This window comes from Pristis pectinata, chromosome 32 (genome assembly GCF_009764475.1).
Source record: "Pristis pectinata isolate sPriPec2 chromosome 32, sPriPec2.1.pri, whole genome shotgun sequence".
Classification (NCBI taxonomy): Eukaryota; Metazoa; Chordata; class Chondrichthyes; order Rhinopristiformes; family Pristidae; genus Pristis; species Pristis pectinata.
This window is the reverse complement of record NC_067436.1, coordinates 16517477-16539139: the sequence shown is the minus strand read 5'-3', so window position 1 is coordinate 16539139 and position 21663 is coordinate 16517477. Positions and strand designations below refer to the sequence as shown.

The window sequence follows — 21663 nt, the reverse complement described above, 5'->3', positions numbered from 1 at the left end:
ACCATCTGATGTAGGGAGCGCCAAGGGAACTCACAAATGAGAGTTAAACTGCAAGGAAATTGAGAAATATCAAAACAAGACCAAGTAAAGATTAAACACTCAAAGTAGATAAAAAAAAAACATTGACGTTTGAAAGAGAAATAAGACAAGCTGTTGGAGGAAAAAAGGAAGGGGGGGAAATTAAAATGATTCAGTTCAAAGTGAAAAACCAACAGAAAAGCTGCATTCAACTGGAGATTGAATAAAGCAGATTACAACAGAGCAGCTGTCATGGAATGTAAATGAAGCACATGCCAACAAAACAGAAACGTTGAAGGAAAGCTTGAAGGACTATATCCATGGCAAGTTGTTGGGAAAGAGAAGAACTGCCTGTCATTTTTATTGTCCTGACATGAAACTGCTTGGGAGAAATTTGATATTAATACCATTCTCATGCTGGGAGGAAGGTAGCAGGTAAATACTGATGCGAAATGAATGATTTCTTCACTCAAAGGTTTGTAAATCTAGAATTTTCCAGCCTTAGAGTACCGGTACGCTCATCAGCCCCTGAATATAATCAAGACAATTTTTTGGAATCATGGGGATAGCATAGGAAGATGAAGCTTAGGTAAAAAAATCTGAAATTGTCTGTTTGAATGGAGGAGCATGCTCAAAGAGCCAAATCACCTACTACTGCTAATATTTCTTCTGCATTTCTGTAGTAATTTAGTATACATAAGCAAAGAGTTACATATCAAAAGAGCTTTAAACATAAAGGATGTGACAATATTTGTGGATATAGTAAAAATGGACTATGGCAGATTGGAAAGGAATAGACTAAAAGGGGAACATAAACCAGATTGCTGGAGGTCCCAGCAAATATTCATGCCTGCCTTTTCATCAGAGGGTACATTGTAAATAGTCATCACATTTTGGAAAGCCTGATATTTACTAGGGAGGCCTCCTTGCATTGTGCTGCATTCAGGGAGCATCCCACTGAGAGGATTTCCATGTATAACCATTCCCATGTTTTAGCTTGAAGTCTAGCATGGACAGAATTTGTGGAACATAGTGTTCTGACAGTAGATCCAGCAGCCCGGGAAACTTGTTGGAAACTCACATTTGCAATAGTTCAGATTGACAGTGACAATGACTGTGTAAAACAAAATTGCAACTTGTGTTTGTATGACTATTTTAACATAGTATAGAGTGATTATCAAATAAAATTTGCTGCCAACTCACATAGGGGGATATTAAGAAAACTGGCCAAAATCTTGAGGAGCTAATTAAAAATGGTTTAGGGGGGGGGGAATTCAGAACTCTGAGCCTAGCCAGGTAAAATCATGTCTGCCATTGGTGGAATGAAAAAACTTGTGGTGTGTAGGTGGTCAGAAATAGAAGGCTGGAGATAAGTAGGGATAAGGTCATTGCAGGGATTTGAAAATGAGAAATTTGAATTCTGCACAGTCCCACCAAAGCAATAGAGAATTTATTTTCATAGGTGAATGCTTACACCCACACTTCCATAATATATAGTAACTAAAGGTGATTCTGGCCTTTGCCCTGATACACCCTATATGCTGCCCCATTTATGTTTTGTAGCAGGTTCTTTTCCACATGCAGATGGAAAAACAACTTTGTGTACTGGAATGGGACTGGAGGCAGATGGCAATAGTGTGCATTTATGCAGAACCTTTCATATCTTTAATACTGCAAAGTTTCACAGCCATTTTTTAAAATATTATTAGTTATTTACAGGAAGACAAGATACCATGTTTATGTAGAGCAAGACCCCACAGACACCTTTGAATGAAGAGATTAATGAATCTGGATTTATGTTGCCTCAGACAATGGGAGAGCAAATTCCCTATACCTTGTCAAATAGTGCCCTGATGTACACATTCAGTGGAACCGTGCAAGCAGACCCTTGATTAATGTCCCCACTAAAAGATAACAGTTCTGACAATGCAACACTTCCTCAATACTTCACTGAATTATCAGATTGGATTGTGCACTCAAGTCTCTGGAAGAGGGCTTGAACCTACGACCTCTGACACAGAGGTGAGAGTGCCACCACAAAATCAAACTGACATTATATGTTGTGTTTCTAGTGCAAAGCTAGCCTCGGCAATTTGCCTTTTTTCTTGCCACCTTGCTAGCTCTAATACTGAGGGGAATCAGGATAGGAATGGATTATGCAACAAGTTCCAAGTCTGCTCTTGCTGCTTCAGATAATGTACTGAAAATTTCAATGTTTAGTCTGTCTGTTGTGAATTAGTGAAAAAAAAATGGTTGATATTCCGGAATCAGATTTAAAGTGCTTTTATTATAGGGGAATACAATCAATAGCAAACAAGTTCTCCCTGCCTCTCTATCTCCCCCTCCCTCTCTCTCTCCCCTCATCCCTCTCTCTCCCCCTCCTCCCCTCCCTCCACCCTCCTCCCCTTCTGTCCCTCTCGTCCCTCCACCAACCCTTCCCCTCCTCCTCCCTCTCTTTCTCTCCCCCCCCCCCCCTGTTGTGGTTAAAGGGATCTATGGAATTGCAGAATCTACCTTCCTATGTAGATTTTCCCAAGCCAGTAAACAAAATTGTTTATCCTCCTGCAAGTACAAAAGAACCTGTTCTAAAACATAAATGGTACAGAGGGTGTAACAGTGGCAAAGGCAAACAGAATCACCTTCACATAATGTACTCTTGGATATTATAAAGATATGGCTACTTTTATATTGCCTTAGTGGGACTGTGCAAGTTTCAAATATCTCACTTTCAAATCCCTGCTGTAACTTCACCCCCCTTTATCTCTACAACCTCCTGCAGCCTTTTTCTGTACTTGTGCATCATCAGTTTTTTTTTCATTCCACCATGGCAGCCATGCTTTTGCTTGCCTCAGCTCAGTTCTGGAAATCCCTTCCTAAACAACTTTTAATCTATCTCCTGAATATCTAATAATTGAATCAAAGTTATGGCCAGCTAGAATTGACAAAATTGTGGCAAAGCTGGTAAGAGCAATGCACTGCTCAGATATATTTACAGTTTAAGTGTTGAGCCAAAAGTGCCACAGAACCCCACTCCTAAGTAAAAGAGTAACACTCGTAGCATGCACTCTGAAATGGTGTCAAAAATCCACTGAAGTGTGAAACAGATTTTGCATTTAAAGAACTTGAAGATGGCTTGATGTTTGTCAGACTTAATTGGGTTTTAAGCAAAATATTCCATTCTATTTTATTTATAGCTTTTTGTTCCTGCTGAGGATGAAGCCATCTTTGGAAAAAGTGTGAACAAGCAGGTGTTTGAAGGACTGACCACAGGACTGCTGCAGACCTGTGCTACAGTGCTTGGTTGCTTGGCCAACAATCAGCCTGAAATGAACAGCCACCCAGGGACACCAAAGAAATCAGGGCAAGAAACAAAAAATAATCTTTCACAAAGTGAACTCTACTACAGCAGGATACAGGATCTCATCAGGTGAGTGCAATGGCCGGGGGAAAATAGGAATGGAACATTTAATACTTTGTATACAGCATGCTTGTCTGATTAATCCCATTCAATAAAATTGCAATCTTATTCCCTTTGCTTTCAGATTTCTACTTATTTTTTATTTTACCAAGAGGCTCGTCCTTCAGTCGTTGTTGCTCTGTAGGATGCTTTGTGACCTTCCACTCTTAAATATCTTCTTGTCTATATCTTTAATTCTTTTCCCCTCTAAACCTACCCAATCGTCTTCCACTTCATAAGTGTAGAATTTCTTTATAGTGGACTGATGTATCCTGCTCCTGCCCTCTTCACTTCAGAAATCATTTTTCTCCACAGCCCCACAATCTTGGATGTGTTGCCCAAGTTGGCTGCATTGTCAGTGCACTGGGCAAATGTGCAATTTCAGTCAGGATTTCTAATCTCTCTTCCTGTAAGACCTCTTGGAAGTATTCATTTGGATACATTAGATGATGGAGCCAAACTCTGTTATGATTTTGTGCATAGCTTGGTCAAATCGCCTATCAATATTTCATCTGCCAGTTTCTGAAGTAAAGATGATCGTGATGTATTTTCGGTGGTCAGACATTTCCCCATTACCACTTTGTCCAAGTGTCAAATTACAAAATTACTGAATCACAATATGGTTGTAGCTGTGAAGGAGGTCATTCAGCCTAATGGTTCTCTATAAGTGACCCCATGTTACGGAGGGGGGATGGGGGTGAGGGGGCATTGCGCTCCCAGTAAATGTGCCATATGGCAATTTTCTTTAATACAGAGCAGTCATCTGCGCATGCGTCAAGAAATGCAAGTTGAATAAAAATAAATTTTGTTTATTTATTTACTTTTTTCCACATAAGTTTTGTGAGATTGAGTTTTATTCTGTATCTCAAATTTTTAGATAGTGATTTGTGAATTCTTTCAGGGTGAATTTCCATTACCCGAACAGCCATAACGCAGGGGTCACCTGTACCTGCTCCATGTAAGAGCTAGTCCCATTATCCTTAGCCCTGCAAATTCTTCCATTTCAGATACTTACCCAGCTCCCTTTTGAATTCTATAATTGAATCTGCTTCCTCCTCTTGTTGGCAGTGCATTCCAGACCCTAACCACCTACTGGATAAAATCTATTTCTCACTGTATCACCTTTGTTTCTTTTCTATTCTTTTATTTTTCTTTGTCTGATATGGAGTCCATTTTTCCATCTGACAAACAGACCCCATTTATCCAATTCTGGGCAGCTTCGGCGTAAACCTCAAGTGTATACTGGAGTTTAACAAACTAAAATTTTGCAATTTTATCCTTCTCTTATTTTATAAAATGTGGGATATTTTATAAATTATTTCAAAGTGTTATTGATAATTATGTCTTAACAATATTGCCTCAATCTGTGCAGTATCTGAAATACAGACTCAATACAGACTCAAATACAGCATAATTTTGATCTTGAGAGTAATAAAACTATCTTGTTCAATTCTGAATTTTACAAGGATGCATTTATAAATGGGATTCCTTTCTTTCAAAGGGAAAAAGAAACCTTCCTAATTTGTTTTTTTTATCTGAGATGTGAAAGTTTTTTCAGCTGAGAGGAACATTTTGGACAAAAGAATGAGATGGATTCCTTCTGAGGCTCCATTGTGGTCTTTGCTCAATATTGTTTAGTGTCTCCTGTGCAGGTAGTTTGAAGTAATGCATGGCAGCCATAGCCAGGGGCATTCAGGAAGGTTGAGATCAGAGTTCATGCAGAGTAAGCAACTGATTCTATAGTAAGGTGAGAAATGACTGAAGCAGACTCAAATAGCCTGAAGGAAGGAAATGACTGAAAAATCCAAGACCTGAAAGAATATATGAAGTGCCAAATTCAGTCCCATTCAGACATCATTGCAGACCTCTTTGTTAGCATTGATTTACATCATTGGATTTTACACAATTACTACCACGTATCAGGCATTTGAATTTTTCAAGTTCTCCTTGAGATGGAGAGATAAAGGACTCCCTCGCATTTCCACTGGAACATTGCTGCTGTACTGAAACCCAGAAAGGGTATAGCCATTCAACTATACATTACTGTTTTATTGACATTATCAGCTTTTCTTACAAGAATAAATTCACTGGCGTCATGCTCTTAGTAAGGAGCCAAGTTTGAAAGGAACACAGATTAGGCAATCAATGTTGCAATGTTATAGCTCTTTCTCCAGCCTGTGCTGTCATTTAGCACAACTGTCCACTGAGAGTGGGAAATCAATGAATTTGCCAATAAGGTGCAGGCAGTTGCTCACCTGTGGAAACTGCGGATTCCACATAGGCCTCTGAGCCCACAGGACAATAGTAGAAGCAAATCACCCCAAAGGGTCTGCCAGAGAAGAAAAGGTGGGAGGAGGAGGCAATAAATTATTAGTTCGGTAGTTTTAATGGATTTTTATTAGCAGTAAAGGAATCAAAGAGAGGAAATAACTCTATCCATGATCATTCTTTAACGATGTGAGGGAAGTTTACACAACAAGGTATGATGCCCTTCACCAGTGAAAACTTGAAATATTAAAACAATAAGCAAGACCAACTGTGTTAGTAACTGTGAAAAGCCTATTATTACAATCTATATTAATGGAAAGAAGTCTACATCAGACCTCAAACCATACTCACATCATTATATTTACAGCAATCTAGCTTTAATCTTGAACAAAGATAACATTAATCTATGATAAATAGGAATGTTTCCTGTCTCAAATGACAAAAGATCTAGGGTTTTCTGTTTATGACTTCACTCGCCTCCAATTTTCCTTTCTAATAAATGAAGATTAGGGAAGTTATGAGGGAGGGCTACTTAAATGGGATAACCCCAATCAACACTTCTATTTTTTTTATTATTAAGCCAGGAGAAAGCACTGTTTATACAAGGTCAAATACCATGCACGCAGGCTATCTAAAATGAAAATGGAAAATATAAGAAATATTACACAGGTTAGTAAGAATCTGTGAAGAGAGAAAATCAAAGTTAATAAGTCATGTCTATAACATTCTGAAGTATCAGCTTAGCAATTATTTATGTTCCTGTTTGCATATCCACAAACGTGGCTATAAATATATGAAGAACCTTCATACATTATATATATTATGATATATATGATAGATAGGAATAGATAGAGGGGCCTTGATGTCGTTGAGGACAGTGTTGGTAAGGGTAATGTTCTAGAGCATGTAGAACATTACCCTTACCAACAGAATGTGTTGGAGCTGTTAGAAAATATTAGGACAGATAAGTCCCCGGGGCCTGATGGAATATTCCCCAGGCTGCTTTGTGAGGCGAGGGAGGAGATTGCTGAACCGTTGGTTAGGATCTTTGAGTCCTCGTTGTCCATGGGGATGGTACCGGAGGATTAGAGGGTGGCGAATGTTGTCCCCTTATTCAAAAAAGGTGGTAGGGATAGTCCAGGGAATTACAGACCAGTGAGCCTTACGTCTGTGGTGGGTAAGCTGTTAGAAAGGATTCTAAGAGATAGGATCTATGAGCGTTTAGAGAATCATGGACTGATTAAGGACAGCCAGCCTGGCTTTGTGAAGGGAAGATCTTGCCTCACAAGCCTGATAGGGTTCTTTGAGGAGGTGACCAGACAGATTGATGAGGGTAGTGCAGTGGATGTGGTCTACATGGATTTTAGTAAGGCATTTGATAAGGTTCCGCATGGTAGGCTTCTTCAGAAGGTCAGAGGCCAAGGGATCCAGGGAGGCTTGGCAGTGTGGATTCAGAATTGGCTTGCCTGTAGAAAGCAGAAGGTTGTGGTGGAGGGAGTGCATTCGGATTGGAGGGCTGTGACTAGTGGTGTCCCACAGGGATCGGTTCTGGGACCTCTACTTTTTGTGATATTTATTAATGACTTAGATGAGGGGGTGGAAGGCTGGGTTAGCAAGTTTGCAGATGACACAAAGATCAGTGGTGTTGTGGATAGTGTGGAGGGCTGTCAAAGCTTATAAAGGGATATTGATAGGATGCAGAGCTGGGCTGACAAGTGGCAGATGGAGTTCAATCCGGAGAAGTGTGAGGTGGTACACTTTGGAAGGATAAACTCCAAGGCGGAGTACAAGGTAAATGGCAGGATTCTGGGCAGTGTAGAGGAGCAGAGGGATCTGGGGATTCATATCCGCAGATCACTGAAAGTCGCCTCACAGGTGGATAGGGTAGTTAAGAAAGCTTATGGGATGTTAGCTTTCATAAGTTATGGGATCGAGTTTAAGAGCTGCAAAGTAATGCTGCAGCTTTACAAAACTCTGGTTAGGCCACACTTAGAGTACTGTGTCCAGTTCTGGTCGCCTCATTATGGGAAGGATGTGGAGGCGTTGGAAAGGGTGCAGAGGAGATTTACCAGGATGCTGCCTGGATTAAAGAGTATGGATTATGAGGAGAGACTAAAGGAGCTAGGGCTTTACTCATTGGAGAGAAAGAGGAGACATGATAGAGGTATACAAGATATTAAGAGGAATAGATAGAGTGGAGAGCCAGCGCTTCTTTCCCAGGGCACCAATGCTCAAAACAAGAGGGCATGGCCTTAAGGTAATGGGTGGGAAGTTCAAGGGAGATGTCAGAGGGAGGTTTTTCACCCAAAGAGTGGTTGGTGCATGGAATGCGCTGCCTGGGGTGGTGGTGGAGGCTGATACGTTGGTCAAGTTCAATAGATTGTTAGATAAGCACATGGAGGAATTTAAGATAGAGGGATATGTGGGATGAAGGGGTTAGATCGTCTTAGATGTGGTTTGAAGGTCGGCACAACATGGTGGGCCGAAGAGCCTGTATTGTGCTGTATTGTTCTATGGTTCTAACCTTTCTTCTAACATTTAAAATTGAGATGGTTAGAGGAGAACATGACAGCAGCACCTACATTGCCGAAAAACTTAAGTCGATTGTGGGTACATCTAAAATATGCCTAGGAGTTTTGGTAAACCCTTAGCACGTTTAAATGTAATTTTCTACAATACTTAAATCATGTTCCATCCATTCTCACACATAGAATTTCGGTCAGGGGGCTATCAGGAGGCAGAGTGATACTAGATTGGTTCATTGGTGCAATGCAAGGGATTTGGAAAATAAAAGTCAGGAAAGGTTCCCCATTCTTAATTAAAATCCTCGAACAATGACTTGGGAAGATAAGTTTCAGGAAGCCAGGAGAAGGTCAGGCTTGGCTGTAATTGCCCCCATCTTAAACTTTAAAAAAAAATTGATTGCTGACACTTGCTGTCACTGATGAAGATGGGCACCAACAGGTTGCCAGAATGGTAAAACAATAGCCTGGAAAATGTTAGCTGGAAAAACAATTCTGCCATAATAATGTACTTGTGAGCAATAATTGGATAAACGTAAAAGGACTATACAAAATAAAGTTGGGAGGTCTGCTGATTGATGGGACTGTACTGTGAAGGTGTCAGGTAGACTGAACTTGGTTAATGCCAGAGGCAGAGTAAGCTGAGACAAGTACCTGTGGCATTGCAGGGGATGGGCAGGACATAGAACTGCTTTAGAAACTGTGACAGGGTGCAGATGCAATTAGCAGTGATTTGTAGAAGTCTCTGGGGCAGTGAGAGAATGTAGATGCACTTGGTCACGAATAGACAAATTAGAAGAGGTATAATGACAAGTCTGTCTGGAAAGGCTACCTCCTAGGTAAATGTATTGGATTTCCATTGGGGTTTTTACATACAAATTAAAGGATAGTGTTTTGCATTAAATGACCAGGCTATTGGATGGAGAAAAAAAGCTTTTGTCCTTGGAGAAAGATATACTGTTCTTCTAGTAACCTCAAAATTGATTTGTCATCTTTGTTACCAAACTGCTTTTTAATGCAAGTTTCTTTCATCATGACAGTGACTCCCCCCTTCTCTCACCCTCCAGAAATGTCATTTATTACTGACTCTGGGGTACGTTAGTGATGTGGTGACAGTGGAAGCCATAACATTACGTGTCAATAAGATATTCAACAGTTGATGGGCATCAGAGCCAATCTACACCTCAGCAAATGTTCCTAAATACACACTGTCCTGCAGGAAATTGCTGGAAGCCAGGGTAACCCTGGCTGGCTATTTTCCCCTCACTGACCCAGAACCACTGTCTCTACAAGTCATCCCTACCCCTGCCACACCAACAAAATATATACTAATAGAGTGAAATTTTGTATTCATTTGCATTACTTGCAGCAACCAAGATGTATTCTGTTTGCTCTTTTAATGTTTAGCTCACATAGATTCAAAAGTTGGTTTCTTGTTCACAAATGATGAAGTAGAATAGAGATTTCTGGTAACAGATTAGATCTATTATCTTTCTAAACTTTGTGTACGTGGTATATTCAATAAAATTCCCAACTAAGTTGTTTCTCGATAGGCTGAAAGTGTACCCTCCATGATTAGTATTGGCAACATAGGATGTTGTCAGCTCCAGCTGTTTTATTGGAATCAACACCACATTACTCCAGTTCATGACACATGCAGTGTTTTCTGTGGAAAGCTGGACTGAATTCCTTCTGATTCTGAAAATGTTACTTTCAATTCCCACTCCAGGGACAAGAGTACGTACAGGCTGTCACACTGATGTAGATGGTCTGAAGGAAAGAGGCAGGAAAAGATAGCAAGTCATTTTATCAAAGATTGTGTTCTTGTTCTGATGGTTCAGATGGATGCTAAATACCCTACAGCAATGATAGGGGCATTGAATTGCCCTGACAGCTAGCTCCATTTTCTTAAACCAACTCTACCACTCACCTCATTGATGTTTGTGAAATCTCGCTATATGCAACAGCGCTGCTTCTGTTCCCTACAGAACATTCATTACACACAAGGTATTTTGACTTATTATCTTATTACCTCCCTTTGTAAAACAAAGTTGAGTGTTATCTACATTAAAGGCCCTACAGAAACCAAAACTGTTATTGCTTCTGAGAAATAAAATACAGTGTCTAGAAATTGGATTTTTGCTTTGGAGCACTGAGCATGTGCAAGTTGTAGCAGTAACATCCAATTGAATCACCTGTCTTTTTTTAAAAAAATGTGAAACTGGCAAAATCACATGAGAACATGCTGGGGCAGTTGTGCACAGTAGCACAAGCTAAAATGGGAACCTCTGAAGCAGTTCCCATAGAGAGCTGCTTGAGAAGCTCACAGCTGCTGTGTCATTAATACACTGATTACTGGGAATCATGTCAGACCTTAAAGCTATCCTCCTTATGACAGCCACAGAACAGCTGCTTTAATGGCTGCTATGAAACTTGAGGGAAGGTGTAGCAGAGAGGGGAAGTGGCAATATTCTCTGTGTAATACGCACCACTTCCGTCCTGACTTATGGTTTGCCCAATCGAGTCCTGTGCCAAGTATGACTCCATGCCACAGACAGAGAATTATCAAGAGGGCAGAGAATACAACATACAGGTCTGATGTGATTTGTGTAAAGAAGTTGCAAACAGTGAGGGAACTACCAATGATGCATTTATCCTTATCCGGAGCATTAAAAACTAAAATTGGCAGACCTTTGAACTTGCGACGCATTGCCAATATCAGTGCAATGTGCTCATTTATTTCAAAGTGTAATGCAGAAGTTGTCCCCAAAGGTTTCAATTTATGCCACCAATGGCACAACTAAAACCAAGGAAACATCAGATGTGCTGAAGTGTACCTCACAGACATACCTGGCTAATTTCACCACAAGTAAAATTAATACTGCAATCTAACCTGGGTACAATTGCTGTTATCCTCAATTTATTCCTGAAAAACGGCTGCTAATGAATCCAACCTTTACTCCTGAAAGGTGAAGACAGCGTGAGATGACAAGAGGGATAAATGGCACAGGAGGCTGCATAAAGAATTCACTGTGGTTTTGTGACATTGAGTTTGGAATAGGATTAAACCCAGGCATTGACACCAGATCTTTCATTAATTCAAATTTACCTCTTACTTTGAACAAATATTTCATCTGTTTTTTTTCCTCCAATCCAAATACCTACAATTTACTTGTTAATTTTTTTAAATGTTTGTCATCCAATTACTTTCTCTTGAGGTAAGACTGTGGTTGGAAGAGCTACAGCCAGAGTTTCCCCCAGTCCATTGTCAGTTGTGTGAACATGTGTGTACATCCCAAATAAACAAACCTTGATTTTTCAACTCCTGTCCCTGTCTCCACTTGACAATAGTTCTGCTTTGAAACTCCTCATGAAGAGTTCTGGCCAGGAATTGACTAGTCTCTGCTGGTTATAGAAAGCAGAATTCTTTAAATTCAACTTGCTAGCCTCGAAGACAAGCTACATTCCCAGAGGAAGCAACACCACTTTTGACTTGCATGAGTTATATTTCCGTGTATTCTGGGAAATGCTATTATCATTTTTCTCTGGAACATCATGTTACAGTTTCATGGGTGCAGCCTCCCTTTTTACAAAGCATTGAAATACTTTCTTCCCGAGCACCAATTTCCTCCCTAATAATTGAGCATTCTTATCTGTGAACGTATTTGACCAGAGATATTGCCAAGGTGAATCCTCTAGGAAGATTTCTAAGCCACAGGAAAGCTATTTTGGAGTCTGAACTCTGTTTAGTCACATCATTATTATCTCACTTGGTATAAATGAAAAGTAAGACTTTTGACATTATAGTTCCTTAACAGTTTTTATAAGAACTGTTACAACAGGGCACAAAATTATGATTCTAATTTTGATGAGCTCATTACAATTTGATGTTAAACTTTTGGAGCTGTTTTGCAAAAAGTAGATTAATTTGTAACCTTTTGTATACTGGATAGATTTTTTCATATTTGAAACTATATCCAAATTCACTTCGAGGCAAAATAATTTTACTCAACCAGTTGATTTCCCTTGTGGATGCAAGGGAAGGTCAAGTATCTGAGTTACTATTTTACAGCAGCATTCTGTCCTTAATTTCATATTTACATTATAAATCCTTCTCCACATTTATAATGGAAAATTCCTTTATAAACCTGTCCCATTGTGAATTGCACCCTCCCAGAATTATAGAGGCAGTGCCCATTATGAGAATAGTTAGGGAATTTAGAATGAAAAATGGTGTACAGATTTGAGATTTTTAGTATATTAGTTCAATCTATTATATTTAATTGCTCTGCTAAAGTAGATTTTCTCTTCATCCTTAGCTATATGGTACACACTGGACTCACCGATAAGCTGTATGGCTGCTTCCTTTCCATACAAGGTCCTGTTGATGAGCAACCTAAAATTGCTTCCTTTCTGCAAAACGTTACAGCTCTACTGCACAGTATGTGTCGTCTTTGCTTCACTATTGTCAATCGGTAAGTGTCTAGGTCGCAAATTTCTGGGATTTTTATCCAAGTGCACAGCACCTAGTGAATTCTTCAAAGCTATAGATTCTTTAGTTTCTGGTGAATGTGTTCTTAACTTTTCTTCATTTCTTGACGTCACATAAAATTTCTGCTAGTCCCCCATTATCAAGGCTACACTGGGTTCCTATATTATTTTCCGGGGTATGGTAATAAGTTTTTAAGTTAGTCAATTAGTATTACAGGGACCTAAACAACTGACCTGATAGCCTGAATTTGAATCCCACCAAAGCAGCTGCGGAACTTAAATTCAACAAAATAAACAAATCTAGAATAAAAAGTTACTGACAGATAGGAAAAGTAGAAAAAGCACTATTGAATGTGTAGTGTTTTAAATACTTGCTGTGCAGCCATCATCTGTTTAATGATATGTTAAACTGTCCATTGGATTGACTTTTGAGTGAGATATGCTTAGCTTGCACTCCAATAGAGGCACAACAGTTGGTTTCAATTTCCTGAACCAGAGAGACAGAAATTGGTGATCTGTCCATGCCTTCCTCAAATTATGTTGTGCGCAATCAGCAAAGGTGTAATTGGGTATTCTTGCAACAACAGTCATATAAGAATTGGCTGGGCTTGTCCATTAAGCAAAAGCAACTCTTTGCATTAATTACCAAAAGATAAGCAGGGATGATCAACAGTTTTAAAAGAATTTCAATGCAAGCATCAGAGCATTCAAAGGTAAATATTCTGAAGTCTTCTTGAAATTTTTCTGACCAAATGTGGTGGTTAGTATAAGTAATTATTGTTCTTCCACACTCCAGAAGCATGTAAAACTTGTCTTAAAAATGAAGTCTTATTACTACATTCCAGCCTATAGATTGAAACCACTGGAGGACGGTTGACATCAATTTGTTTGATATTGACTAGTGTTCAGTCTATTTTGAGTAACTGAGATTTCATGGAAAATATTGAATCCCCTGAAGTGATTACTAATTGAGGGACTCACATGTTAATGAGAATAAATGGATAACTGAAATGATTGCAAATTAGTAATGCAATCTTGGGCTCTGATGTAACTGAAGGATTTAAAGTACCTTAAAGCTTGCTTGTTTTAATGTCAGGTTTTAACTAATATTGAGTGTTATATGCATCATTTGAATCCTGATTGTAGATTACGCCCCCATTGAAATATTGACGGAGTTCATCGTTTTAACACCTGCACTTCTGGAAAACTTTTTTTCCCTCCTATATAAATGTCAGTGGACTGTTTGATGATGGAGGTCATCACAGCTCTGCTGGGTCTCTACAGCTCTTCTCCCCCTTCATCCACAATCATCCACCCTACATCCTGCTATCTACCTTGTCTCTTCATATTCTTTTCTGTTCCTACATCTTTCCTTGTTGTTGTCCTCTCTTTTCCACACACAAACAGGATATTTGTCACTTTTGGCTGGATAAGGAACAAAAATTGTTTATTTCCACTTTAATATTTACTGTGTCCCCATTCCCCCAGCAAGATCACTTTTATTTTTTTGATCATTCCTTTCATTTCCTTTCCATACCTATAACTTTTAAGCTTTTGTGCCTCTCTCCCGCTTACCTGAACCACAGAACTACTGGTAGAAATAAATGCATTCTGGAATTTGTTAATTGGTACTGCATTTCCATATTAGCAATCCCCTTGTTATGGGCAGTGCCTCCATGGGACAGTAATCCCATATCAGAGAGAGACTGGAGGCTGTGAACAGCAATAGTCAGCCATAAAATATCAGGTGGAGGAAGTATACAAAGATCAGAATCAGGTTTATTATCCCTGACAAGTGTCATGAAATTTGTTGTTTTGTGGCAGCAGTACAGTGCAAGACAAGATATTAAAAATTACTATTTCTTGTAAATCAAAGGATTATGTATTTTGTGGAGGAAGCAGGGAAGCTGTCATAACCTATCCCAGTGTGTGATTAATCTTTAAAGTATGTTATTTTTGTCAATAGTTTTCATAGTATTTTTGTGATGAATATTGCTTTATGAGCATCGGATGTATTCAGTTGGAACTGTCATAAAGGTTTATCTTGAAGAACTGATTTTAATTTGAATGGGTATATTTTCTTGTTCGGATGTGGTCAGTAAGAGGGGTTTAATGTATAATTAATGAATGCTAGAAGTGGAAAATAATGTCAAGTGGGATGAAGCGAGATGATCTGAAATTATGATGCAGGATTATATTGTATGAACACTTAATCCATACATTTAAAATTTGTCTAACCATTACTTTAGCAGTGATATAAATCTTTTGCTTTAAAGCACAATAGTGCCTCCTCTAATTTAGTGCAGAGAACTTCAAATAAACATTTAAGCTATATGTACAATAATAATCTATGGCATCATTTTAGACAGTTGCAGAGAATAACAGAGCATTGCAGAAAGGAAAGAATATTCAGCCAAGTTGGTCCGTGCTAGTGTTTATACTCCACACAAACTGCTTCCTACCTTAATTTATCTCCATCTACCATTCTATTCCTTTCCAGCTTCCCTTTCTATGCAACTGCATTACTCACATCAACAACTGCTTGCAGAAGCTGACTGCAGGAAAGAAGTTTATTCTGCAACTGTGTAGTTTCAGAGACTTTCAACAGGCTACGTATTCACAACCAAAGCAAGAGTATTTACTGTCAGTTCTTGCTAAGTGATTTTGATTGTAAAGTGAATGCATGAAGTCAGGGTTTATGAGCAAGCAGGCGAACCGAAAACTTGTGGGAGTGATGTGGAGTAGAATATGGAAAGAGCAAGGAGCCTTTGGAGGTTTGGGGAGGGGGGGGGGGGGAGCAAAACCATGGCCATAACTGAAGCCAGTTTGAACTAAAAGAAAGGCAGAGATATTCTGGGTCTTTTAACAATCTACTGATTTTGGAGAATTTCAGAATTTCCTCAATTAAGTTTTGTTTTTCTTACTGAAATTTTATATTGTAATTGAAATAAAGCACTTTGGGGGTGGGGGAGAGAGAGTGGGAGAGTTCTCTTTCTCTCCCCAGCCCCTCTCGCCCTCTTTCTCTCCCCAGCCCCTCTCGCTCTATCTACCCCCCCCCAACCCCAACTCTCTCTCTATTTCTCTATCACCCCCCGTTAGTCATCTATTTCATTCTGGTCAGTTCTCACACCAATGGCACCAAACACTTTTGCACCACCTGAACAACCTTGATCACCACCACATCACAGACATTTGCCTTACTTCTGCAACTTAACATGCGCTTCTTTTCTCACTTTTCTAGTTCTATTGATGGATCGTTGGCAGTTAACTTTCTCTCTCTCTCTGTCTCTGTCTCTCTCTCTCTGTCTCTGCAGATGTTGCCTGACCTGCTGAGTATCTCTAGCACTTTCCGTTTTTATTTCATTTTTTTCGCATCTGTAGTTCTTTTGCTTTTCAATCTCTAATAAGTTATCTGGTGATTATCATGTTGCTGTTGATTGACCTTGCTGTGTGTAAATTGGCTTCTAGTGTCCTTCACGGCAACCAACGGAAAAGTACTTCATGGTTATCAGGTTTCTTTTCATTATTCTGAGTTTGTGATAAATACCATATAAAAGAAAATTCCTTTTATATACTTTAAAGCTGATTCCACAGTGGATTCATTGCTGCAAGTAAGTTTTCATTGAGCCTGTGCATATGACAATAAATTTGACTTTGACATAGTCTTCCCACACTTAGTACAGCAAATTGCGTTAAACAAACTTAAATCTCTATTTGGAACTCGTGTAACAACTTGGGCATGTTAGTCTGAAGCGAAGCAAAGCAAAGCGTGTATGAATGGCATCAAATTTTGACCCCTGATCCATTGTGACTCCAGTGGAAGCAGCTGCCGGTCAACTGATATTGCAAGTGACGTAGGTGACATTCGGCAGGGTCAGGGCTGCTGAAGAAAGTGAATTTGACATTCAATCAGTTTACCTTTCTGAAAGAACAGGATTTGCACCTTGTATCTTTTGTCAATGCTAACTGAAAATGTTTTTTTTAATAAGGTTTGATTTATTTGTTACTCGATCTTTGGTGGAAAGGGATTTTTTTTCCTTTAACAATAGAAATAGTCACTTGGGGCACCAGTTGAGAGTGTATTACTTGTGGCGATACACCCCATGCTTCTGACACCTGACTGTTATTCAGTACCCCTAGTGAAAAGCACTACCAGAGTTGGCAATAGACACAGAAATTAAGCCAACATTTAAGAATAGACGATTGATGAGGCAAGAAAAAGAGAGTAAAGTGACCAGATTGTAGAGTAGTTACACCAGATTGCTTTACACTCAAATTAAACAGCAGCAATTGAGGTGAACATGATATTACCTGTCTGGAAGTGGTATCTCGTCGCTTGAGTGAATGTACTTCAGAGTGTGCCACAGTCAAACAATAGCATATAGAGTTTGTCCTTAGAAAGTTAAAACCACTTCACAAACTGATCCGTTACTGACCAGAGAGGAAATGGACACAATATTTTTAAATGCAGAGAATTGTTGCAATGAAATTCACTGCGCATAAAGTTGGTGGAAGCAGATTCATATTAGCTTTCAAAAGAGAATTGAATACAGGCCTGAAAAGAAACCAATTTCAAGCATATGAGGAAAGAGCAGGGTGACTGGAACTAAGTACTGTATATATTTCCTTCAAGGAGAAATAAGTTGTCATATTTATCCAATCTCATGATCTTAATGCATTAGCACACCAGCATTTACATCCTGATGAGTTAGCCTGTTGTTTTGACAGATCGCACAACATATTTGAGAACAAAAGGCACGACCCAACTGGACTGACCACAGTGCTACAGTCTACTGAGCTGGTGGGCGTTCTTAACATGCTTTACTGCATCCTCCTTCATGGTACAGTCCCTGACCACAACACCTCCCCGCCTGCTGAAACCTACCCACAACATACCGTTCACGTCGCGATCCAGAGTCTTCGCTTCCTAAACAGCTTTGCATTTTTGGATCTTCCCACTTTTCAGGTGAGATGAGCTTTGTCCATGGTGAATTGTTGATCAAGGCAAACAATGGAAACTATGACTGTTTCTGAAGCTCTAATATATTCTCTTCCTTAAAAGAGTGTACCTGCCAGTGGAACAGTTAATTGTTTGAGGTCTTTAAAATGCAAGATGAATCTAGTGATGTAGTTCAGTAAATCTATTCATTTCAGTTGAGCTATTTATTAACCAATTGCAAAAATACAAAATTCTTAGAGGGCTAGATATGGTAGACACAGTGAGATTGTTTTCTCAGCCAAGGAGTCTAGAACCAGGGGTCACAATCTCAAAATAAGCAGTAGCCATTCAGAATTGAAATGAGGAGAAATTCCTTCAATCAAAGGGAGGTGAATCCTGAAGGACAGTGAAAAGCTCAATCATTGATTGCATTCAAAACCAATATCAATAGATTTCTGGATATTAAACAAATCGAGTGACATTGGGATAAAGCAGGAAAATGGTGTTTGAGTAGAATATCAGCCATGATCTTGTTGAATAGCAAGTCACACCCAAAGGGCTGAATGGCCTTGTCCTGCTCCTGTTTGAAAATAAAAAAACTGCAGATGCCAGATGTTGGAACTCTGAAACAGAAACAGAAAATGCTCGAAACCCTGGGCAAGTCAGACCCCATCTGTGGAAGGAGAAACAGTTAATGTTTCGAGGGATCCCAAACCCAGTTAACTGTTTCTCCTTCCACAGATGCTGCCTGACCTATTGAGTGTTCCCAGCAATTTCGGTTTTTGTTCCTGCTCATGATTCTTATGTTAAACGGTGACACAAGTTTGCTTATTCAACCGGGGCTGTGCATAGCTTACTTATTCCATCCTTTTCTTTCAAATAGGCTGTGTGTGGTGCGGAGGGCCTCTCTCTGGCATTCCGCCACATTGTTAGTTCACTGCTATGGTATTGTTACCATCACACTAGTGAGGACCTGCTGCATGAAGTCATCGTCTGCGTGGGGTATTTTACTGTAAACCACCCAGACAATCAGGTAAGCAACAATCACTCTGCCACAGGACCTTTACTGAAAACATTGCCAGCCTTCCTCGAAATCAATAGGAACAAAATCTCAGCTGCTAATTTTAGTTTAGGCATTCCTAAGAGATTACCATGTCATTATATACTGATTTGCCTCAATGATATATTGCTTTTGCAATAATTTCTCCAAATGTTGTTTTAATATTTTTTTCAATTTATCACCTGTGGTTTTAAATTTTTTTTTTGACATTTTATTTGTATTTAAATGAAGTAAGGTTGGGAATGAAAATTCTCAACTCTTCCAGTAACCTTGCAATAAATTGCAGAAATGGGGTTCTCCAGGATGTACATGTTCCTAGTGTTTACCAAGAAACGAGAGACGTATTTACATAGTGCTGTTAATGACTTCCCAAACATCTCAAACTGCTTCATTACAAAGCATTCTCCTTCTGATTTTAAATATATGTTCCCATTTTGTGTACGTGAATGTCATCACAACCTGATTGAATGATGGAGTTTGGTTACTGCCGAGAGTTCCAGTGACATACTTGTGCAAGCTAATGACCATATTATCACTGATATTGATTCAGCCTTATAACAATCTAACACTTACAATCCAATGCTTTCAGCTGCCTATGCACTGAACAAATATTCAAAAACAAAAACTACCATGACCTACTGCTTGAAGTCATTGTTTAGATTGTTTCAGTTTTATCTTGTACATTGTGATTAAAAGATAAGAACAAACAAGCAAAACACCTGATGATCTGCATGGATATGGTGGGCCAAAGGGCCTGTTTCTGTGTTGTGTGACTATGACTCAAAACTGATGGTACAGCTTTTAAGTGCATGGCGTTCTTTATTAAAAACTGGTTACAATGGCAGATGTTAAATAAGGGAACATTCAAAACCTAAGCTGTTGACATTTCCTTTCTACCTAGTCTGTTTAAATCTGATCCTTGTTTATCGTTGGTTCAGACTGAGAGTTGTTAACCTGGTCTCCTGCAAACCCTTGACTTGAAACAATGTATAGGGTGAAAAGACCCATCTAGCACTATAACCTTTTTTAAAAAAAACACGATTTAGTTTTGATATTTGTACAAGTAGTAGAAAAAATTGAAAAGGGAAATTTCAGTTACTGCATTCAGTGTGAATAACAATCAATGCCAGGCACAATTCAAGTGGAACACTGTACAAATCTGAACTTGTATTGCGTCTGATGCTGTTACAGAAGGTTCCAAAATACACAATCTGGTTTCCCAAGAGTACCGTTGAGTTGAGGCTACAAACTGAAATCAACTGGTTCAGTGCAGCATAGTAGATAAATCTGATGCTCTCTTGGTCTGTTTAACTCAGTGCAACACTTAGAGGTGGCAAGGGCGAGGAGCAGACATTTACCTGCTATGAAACAGTTATATAATTTAATGAAGTCCTGACACTATAAAAAGGCAAAAGTAATTCCTGAAAACTTATTCACAGTAGGTAGAATTTTATGCGTTCGTTGGCAGAACCTGTGATATAAACTGCTTTATATTTTAATCGTCTACTTGATGAATTTAGCAGAACTTTTCATTTTTAAGTATTAATGAGAGTCTAGACAAATTTATTATCCTGCAATATATGGCAAAAGCAAGTACAGGGAGGTGTGGGTTCATATCGGTAGTGGTAAATTTAGGACAATGTATAAATATTTTTATTCATATACAAATGATAATGCATGAAAAAGACTTTCAGTATAGAAGTTGAGGTGAAAATTCTAAAACCTTATAAGAAAATTGGATGCTGAAATAGATGGACTTCAGGATCTGGCTGGGAGAATGAATTAAGATGGATAGAATGGATCTGTAGTTACATGGTATTGTGTTGGAAATAATGTCAGTTGTTTGGACTTTGTGCTCAACTCATTTCTTCAATGAAACTTTTATACATTGTGCTTTTGCGCAATCCAGTTTAAAGTTACAGGAAAGAAAAAGATAGTGTTTTGACAATGATGTGCAGCTTTTAATTATTTCCAACTCATCCAGGACAAACATGTCATTGCCTGTTCTCTGTAAGTACCCAATAGTGGCTTTGTATTTTTTTTTGGCTCCTGATGAATGAAGAAGTTCATATACATTAAACCTAGCAGTCTGACTCTGAATGCCAGTCCCAGTTTACATGGGTCAGTGGACTTTGAAGTCTGAGTGTTTAGCTCAATCCCCCTCAAGTGGTTCAAGTCATCCATCAAGTCTCCTGATTTACACCCATACAAATCTTCATGCTACTCTAACTAAATATGAAATAATACCTGTATGGCATAATCCTGTTTAAAACATAGCTGGTTTCTGCAACTATACTCCTTTTGTGTAAAATCTTGTGCTCTCCTTGTCTAACTGAACCCCCTATAAATTTTGTATATAGGAAACAATATGTGGAAGACCAGAGTAGTGGAAACATTTCAACATGGCATTTATAATGTAATCAATTGAATAAGATCTGAGGCAAAGGGTGGACTGTGATGCAGCTCCAGCAACCCGGATTCAATCCTGACACCCAGTGCTGTCTGTGTGAAGTTTTCATTGTTCTTCCTGTGATAGCGTGGGTTTCCCCTGAATGCTCTGGTTTCCTCCTTAACAAAAGATGTAAAGGTAGATAGGTAGAAAGGTATGCTATCTTGGCGCCGGAAATGTGGCGACACTTGCACGCCGCCCCCAGAACACTCTACGCAAAAAAAAAGATGCATTTCACTGTGTGTTTCGATGTACATGTGACTAATAAAGATATCTTATCTAATTAGCCGTTGTAAATTGCTCCCAATGTATAGCTGAGTGGTAAAACTTGGGGAGTTGATGGGAATGTTGGGAGTATAAAATAGGAATAGCCTAAATGGATGCTTGGTGGTTGGTGTGAACTTGTGGTCTAAAGGGCCTTTTTCCATTCTCTACGACTTCAGTCACATTAAGTGCTTT

At 39.1% G+C, this 21663-nt stretch overlaps 1 protein-coding gene across 4 annotated transcripts in view; it reads left to right on the top strand.

The window, feature by feature from the left end:
• Window positions 1-21663, top strand: part of scaper (S-phase cyclin A-associated protein in the ER) — a 276699-nt gene that overhangs the window by 223487 nt on the left and 31549 nt on the right. For all 4 annotated transcript variants that reach the window (XM_052042536.1, XM_052042537.1, XM_052042538.1 and 1 more), the window contains exons 25-28: window positions 3213-3445; window positions 12585-12740; window positions 17485-17722; window positions 18579-18728. In XM_052042536.1, the coding sequence (XP_051898496.1) occupies window positions 3213-3445; window positions 12585-12740; window positions 17485-17722; window positions 18579-18728 (777 nt within the window). The remainder of the gene's footprint in view (window positions 1-3212; window positions 3446-12584; window positions 12741-17484; window positions 17723-18578; window positions 18729-21663) is intronic.